General features: G+C 42.4%; 1 protein-coding gene across 1 annotated transcript in view; it reads right to left on the bottom strand.

Moving 5' to 3' along the window:
• Window positions 1-4173, bottom strand: part of DDX47 (DEAD-box helicase 47) — a 19444-nt gene extending 15271 nt beyond the window's left edge. Inside the window, exons 1-2 of the mRNA XM_024129253.3 lie at window positions 4058-4173; window positions 3285-3378 (exon numbers count right to left, since the gene is read on the bottom strand). Coding sequence (XP_023985021.1) covers window positions 3285-3378; window positions 4058-4144 — 181 coding nt within the window. The 5' untranslated portion in view covers window positions 4145-4173. The remainder of the gene's footprint in view (window positions 1-3284; window positions 3379-4057) is intronic.
• Window positions 4174-6919: the final 2746 nt, after the last annotated feature.

Here is a 6919-nt window from a genome sequence, read left to right as displayed (position 1 = left end):
GTCAGAAAGAGAAAAACAAATACCGTATACTAACACATATATATGGAATCTAAAAAAAAAAAAAAAAAAAAATGGTTCTGAAGAATCTAGGGACAGCACAGGAATAAAGATGCAGACGTACAGAATGGACTTGAGGACACGGGGAGGGGGAAGGGTAAGCTGAGATGAAGTGAGAGAGTGGCATTGACATATATACACTACCAAATGTAAAACAGATAGCTAGCGGGAAGCAGCTGCATAGCACAGGGAGATCAGCTCATGCTTTGTTACCACCTTGAGGGGTGGGATAGGGAGGGTGGGAGGGAGACACAAGAGGGAGGGGATATGGGGATATATGTATAGGTATAGTTGATTCACTTTGTTATACAGCAGCAACTAACACAACAATGTAAAGCAATTATACTCCAATAAAGATGTTAAAAAAAAGTCATAGATAAAACTTATTGAAATTATTTCTTACAATTCTTTAGACAGGCATTTAAAATTGTTACTGTTGATTATATTCAGAGAAATAGGACAGATACTCTATTTGCATAACTTTTGCTCTCAGTTTGGAACATGAACAACAAAATGCCGAGATTAATGATTTTTACCATTCTTTTTGCTTTCTTGCAGATAGCTGGCATAAAAATGGGCTATCAAGCACATCAAGTTGAAGTGAGTAGGAATAAAATAAATCAAAATCCTTAAGTTAAGTCAACTACAGAGTCACAATATGATACTCCACTGGACAAATTTGCATCCAATTTTGAGGGGCAATTTTTGGTCATCAAAATAAGTGCATTTCCCATTAAGTTGGCAATAAAGCTTGAGGGAGAAAGATCACATTGTTTACTGTAAAACTGATACGATAGAGATTATATGAGATCACATGTATAGATACAGATACGTAAACTGTGATGGGATTTCAAATAACAGAATAATTATGAATTTCAAATTTTCATTTATATGCAATAAAAGTTAATAGTACAGTATAGATCCAAATCTCTAGGCCATAGGCAGATAACCTGCTGTTAACATTAGTGATTGGAATTTTGTTTAAATAATAGCTATATAATTAGGACCACATTGCCTGACAAATGTTTGGCACACACAGCTTCCTAGGTTTCATACACCTTGGAGAGAAAGAAGGAAATATCTAACAAAAGTTGATAATAGCCAAAACAATGTGGAACAATAAGACCTTCCTTCCTCCCTCCCTCCCTCCCTCCCTTCCTTCCTTCCCTCCATTCTTCCATTTATTTTTTTGTCTTTATGTTGGAGAATACGTGTTAAGTGAGCTCTCTGATGTCTTGCCTTGAGGCTCATTTTATGCTTCTAAAACTGAATAATGGGATGGCACACCAGACTGCAGTGGGGAATTTTCCTTTGTAATCAAGAGTTCTGAGGAGATATATTATACTGTATCATATAAGAAAAATTAAAAAGGTCATCCATGCCTTTCCTGACTATTCTGTTCTCCCTTAGTGGGCAAGAGTAGAATTTCCTGAGGAAGGATGCTCTCTGTCAGGCAGACAACCCAATGCCCAACCAAAATAAATGAATAAATAGATTAGCTAATTAATTAATTTAAAATAAAGAAATAAATCAAAGGCTCAACTTTGCTACTTTATCACAGACTGCCTTTCAACCTTAAACACCAGGCTCTGCCTGGGGCTCTCAAGCCCTCTTTAGGTGGTTTTCCAAGAGCTGCTTCCGTAACACTAGACCTGATGTTAAATGTTACGTGGCTGGTTAGAGACTGAAAAATCATCAAGCTGTAGAAGTCTATGTTGTTGCTGAGACTCCAGACGACTAAGCAGTGTTGGATAATAAACTCAAGTTGTATGAGAATTGGAACATTACAGACAAAGCATTACAACATGAAATTCTAATTTATTTGAATCAACACATATATGATTATTAACAAAATAACCTCTCTCGTGAGTGTTATTTTGTTTCTATAAACATCCTACAGACCTTTGGAATCATTCTTATGTAGAAAGTTCAGAGGTGTGATGTACACAATTTATTGTTTGTGCTGGTGTTAATACTGTTGACCTGTTACTTATTCTCATATTTTCCATGTACATTTTTGCAAATATAAATGTAAAGTTTATGTATTCTCAAAATTGTTAAAAATATATTGAATACATTTTCTTTCTTCATGCGACTTCCAAAAAAAAAAAAAGAAAGAGAAATTAACACAACATTGTAAATCAACTATACTTCAAGAAAATAAAAAAATAAAAGAAATTAACAAAAGAAAATGTGATTGACACAGAGGTTTCTAGCTTGGGAAATTCAAAAGCCATAAACTGAGATAAGGGCTACAGGGAAATTAGTTCTGGTGAGAAAAATAAGGACTCTGTTTTGGACATAGGGAACTTGAGATTCCTACAGTAAGCTTAGAGAAAAGATTCTAAAAACCAGTTGGACATACTTGTTTGGAGCTCAGCAAAGAAGTGTAGGTTAGAAATATAGACATGGGAGCCATGAGCATCTGCCCAGTGCTCATGTGTGCTACCCCAGGGGCAGACACATTAGAATAAACTATTAAGTTTTCTAAATATTTATTATTATTATTATTATTATTTTTTTTTTTTTTTTACTTTTGGCTGCACTGGGTCTTCATTGCTGTGCACAGGCTTTCTCTAGTTGCGGCAAGCAGGGGCTACTCTTTGTTGCGGTGCACAGGCTTCTCATTGCGGTGGCTTCTCTCGCTGTGGAGCACGGGCTCTAGGCACGCGGGCTTCAGTAGCTGTGGCATGCGGGCTCTAGAGTGCAGGCTCAGTAGTTGTGGCACACGGGCTTAGTTGCTCCACGGCATGTCGGATCATCCTGGACCAAGGCTCAAAGCCGTGTCCCCTGCATTGGCAGGCGGATTCTTAACCACTGGACCACCAGGGAAGTCCACAGGTGATTCTAATGAGCACTGGCTGAAACTCACTGATGCAGACAGTATTAAAGCTTCAGGACTGGATGAGAAATCTTAGTAACATTTTAGAGTTAGAAAAAAGGATAAAGACAGAATTAACACCGAAAGGCAAAAGGGAAAAGAAACTGAGAAAGAAAAAGCTAGAAAAACAGGAGAAGACAACAAACCCCCTCATAGAAAGTAAGCTCTGTAAAACTGGAGAATTACTGTTTCAAAAACCAATAAGCCACAAACATTTTATCTTTAGGGACCATATTTTATTTCACTTGACATATGCAAAGCAATAGCTCTCAAAAGCGGTATTTAATTGAACATGTGTAACTTCATGCTGAATCTGAAACAGGCCACATACTTAATTTCAACCTACCTTGTAAGGCCAAAGGAATAGCTTCAATCTGGATCTTTGTTGGCTTTGTCCATCCCAACTGGTCACAAGCTTCACACAACACATCTGTCACACCCTTAGAATTCAGAAAAACACAGTCTGGCAAAGAAAAACACACACTCACCTCCCACAAAATTAAATGACTGTTAGGGCCGCCTTGCTGGTGACATGTGCATCCCCTACGCTTTGATTCAAAAGGTTTTTATTGTGAGTCTACTCAGTCTTCTCCTTAACTCCGAGAACAGGGACAGGAACTTAAGACTTACCAATCACTCTCCGCTCGCCGGGGACAAAGCCAAGGTCTTTGCCTGTGTTACTTCACTTAATCTTTACAACTCTATGCGGTACTTATCATAAACCCGAATTTACAGATGTGGAAAGTGAGGCACCGAGATAACTTGCCTCCAGTCAGTGACTGGGTCAGAATTCAATACCGGTTCATCTGAATCCAAAGCCCAAGATGCACAAAAATTGGATTCGCCGCACAGACAACATCCTGCACAGACACAACGCTGCCACACCGAGGTGGAGTTCAAAAGGGCAAATGAGGGCTCCCGGGCACCGGCCGCCCTCCCACCACCCAAACTCAGAGCCAAGGGAGCTCGTCCGGAACCCGAACTTCGGACATCCCGGGGAAAACCTAAGGTAGGCCCCGGCTGTTTTTTGCCCACCAGCGGCCGGTATCGAAAGCAAACGGACTCTGCCCGCGCCTGGCGCCAGCAGGAAAAAGGGAAACCGGCGTCATTCACTCTTACCAGGTCTTTAAATGTTTTCGTTTCCGCCTCCTCCACCGCCATCTGGGGCACCTCAGCCGGTGAATCGCACTCCTCAGACGCCGCCATGTTGTCCGCGGGCTCCGGAAGTGAGTCGGCGGCGCGCGGGATGCTGGGAAATGTAGTTCTCGTTCTCCCGGGTGGCGTGTTGTGGGCGCCCCCTGCGGGCTTGGCGGGGTTTCGTGGAAAAGCAGTAAAAAAAAAAAATTAGGTATGGGTATAAGCGTTTGGAGTTGTGGAGCTGAGCCAAGTGCAGAAGGGCCTGATGACTAGGACCTCTAATCTGCCCTTTAGGTCCCTTTAGAAAGTTTTCCCCACCTTTCACAACCGCTGTGTTCCTCCCTCTTCTAACCATAGAGTTTTGAACGTGTTCATATTACAGTACTATTTATTTATTATAAATATTATTTCATTCATTTATTCAATAATATCTTGAGAGCCTACCATATGCTAGGGCTATGCTACATGCCTACTGAACAGGACAGCGACCTCTACCGTCATGGAGAAGACAGATGATAAATAAGTGATCACAGATCATTTCAATTCGTGGAAAGTGTGATGATGCAACAGATATAAAAATGATAGAGGGGCTTCCCTGGTGGCACAGTGGTTGAGACTCCGCCCTGCCGATGCAGGGGACACGGGTTCGTGCCCCGGTCTGGGAGGATCCCACATGCCGCGGAGCGGCTGGGCCCGTGAGCCATGGCCGCTGGGCCTGCGCGTCCGGAGCCTGTGCTCCGCAACGGGAGAGGCCACAACAGTGAGAGGCCCGCGTACCGAAAAAAAAAAAAAAATGATAGAGATTTGATTTGCATTTCTCTAATAATTAGCGATGTTGAGCATTTTACATGTGCCTGTTGCCCATCTGTATATCTTCTTTGGGGAAATGTCTATTTAGGTCTTTTGCCCATTTCTCAACTGGGTTTTTTGGGTTTTTTTGTTGTTGAGTTGTATGAGCTGTTTCTAAATTTTGGATCATTTATATGTGGATCTAAAATATGACACAAATGGGGACTTCCCTGATGAACCAGTTGTAAAGAATCCGCCTTGCAACACAGGAGACGTGGGTTCGATCCCTGGTCGGGGAACTAAGATCCCACGTGCCACGGGGCAACTAAGCCCTCATGCCACAACTACTGAGCCCGAGCACCTCAACTAGAGAGCCCACGTGCCACAGACTACAGAACCCACGCGCTCTGGAGCCCACAACTAGAGAGAGAAAACCCGCACGCCACAACTAGAGAGAAGCCTGTGGTGCCGCAACGAAGATCCCGCGTGCCGCAACTAAGACTGATGCAGCCAAAAATAATAAATAAATAAAATAAATAAATATTTTAAAAATGTGACACAAATGAACTGAGCTACGAAACAGAAACAGGCTCACAGACATAGAGAACAGACTTAAGGTTGCCAAAGGGGAGGGGGTTGGGGGAGGGATGGACTGGGAGTTTGGGGTTAGCAGATGCAAACTACTATATATAGAATGGATAAACAACAAGGTCCTACTGTATAGCACAGGGAATTGTATTCAATATCCTGTGATAAACAATAATGGAAAATAATATGAAAAAGAATGTATATATGTGTAACTGAGTCACTTTGCTATACAGCAGAAATTAACAGAACATCGTAAAACAGCTATAGGTAGAAGGGATGGAGTGGGAGTTTGGGGTTAGCAGATGCAAACTAGTATATATATAGAATGGATAAACAACAAGGTCCTACTGTATAGCACAGGGAATTGTATTCAATATCCTGTGATAAACAATAATGGAAAATAATATGAAAAAGAATGTATATATGTGTAACTGAGTCACTTTGCTATACAGCAGAAATTAACAGAACATCGTAAAACAGCTATAGGTAGAGAGGAAATAATGAAAAAGAGAGGCCATCTAAGAGGCAAGAGATGATCTGCATACCCCCAGCCTGACACGAAATAGACACCCAGGAACCCCACCTGGATGAATTACAACTCAGCGTAGCATTGGGATCGGGTAGGGTGGCAGATGAGGAGGGACATCTCTGGTTGTTTCTTTAGGGAATGCAGTTGTTTCCATCTTTGAGATCACACCGCCGCAGAATAGGCCTTTTGTCTTTTTATGTTGATTTACTCCAAGTTAAAGGTAAGGAGAGAAGACACACATTGTATGAAACAAGAGGTCACCTTGAAATCGGCTCCATCAGGCAGTTGGAAACAGGTGCTTATGCCATGGCAGCCTAAGACGCTCAGGCCCGCTGTTCAGCTCTCCCTCATGGCCACCTCTCCATTTTCCTAGGACCGGGATTAGGCCACTTTAGAGGATGTCCAAAGCAGATAACATGCTTTGAGATAAGGGGAAGTTGATTTATCCTAAAGAAAACCCACCCAAAAAGCTCTGTCTCTTCCTCTTCCCATTGTGATAAAAACAAAATTCAACTGAGTATGAGACAGGCTGGGACCTGGGACCCTTTGCTACAGTGCTTACACCTGGACAAATGTCTCCTGAGCCTCAGAATACAAAGAAACTATAAGAGACTAAAAATAACTGCACCCATGCCCCATTGGGGCAAATTATGAACGATGAGATACAAAAAGACCAAAAACCCCATTGCCACTTCTGAGGTGTCAGGAGCAAAAGCAGGGTACTGCCCATGGTCCCTGCACACAGCACCACCAAGGGGGTGGGCAGGCCACCTAAGCCGCCCCTCTGACCCTGCCCACGTATCCACCTCTACCCTCACCCCATTTAAGGGACCAGCTCCCCCCATCCGGGGAGTGAGCAAGGGAACCTGTTACTTATTTTCACTCCCTCGTTCCTCGAGTCCCAGTAAAGCCTTCCCTGAATTTCGCATCTAGTCTCT

This window comes from Physeter macrocephalus, chromosome 6, assembly GCF_002837175.3.
Source record: "Physeter macrocephalus isolate SW-GA chromosome 6, ASM283717v5, whole genome shotgun sequence".
Lineage (NCBI taxonomy): Eukaryota > Metazoa > Chordata > Mammalia > Artiodactyla > Physeteridae > Physeter > Physeter macrocephalus.
Note: the sequence above shows the minus strand (reverse complement) of the source record. Positions and strands in the feature narration are given on the sequence as shown.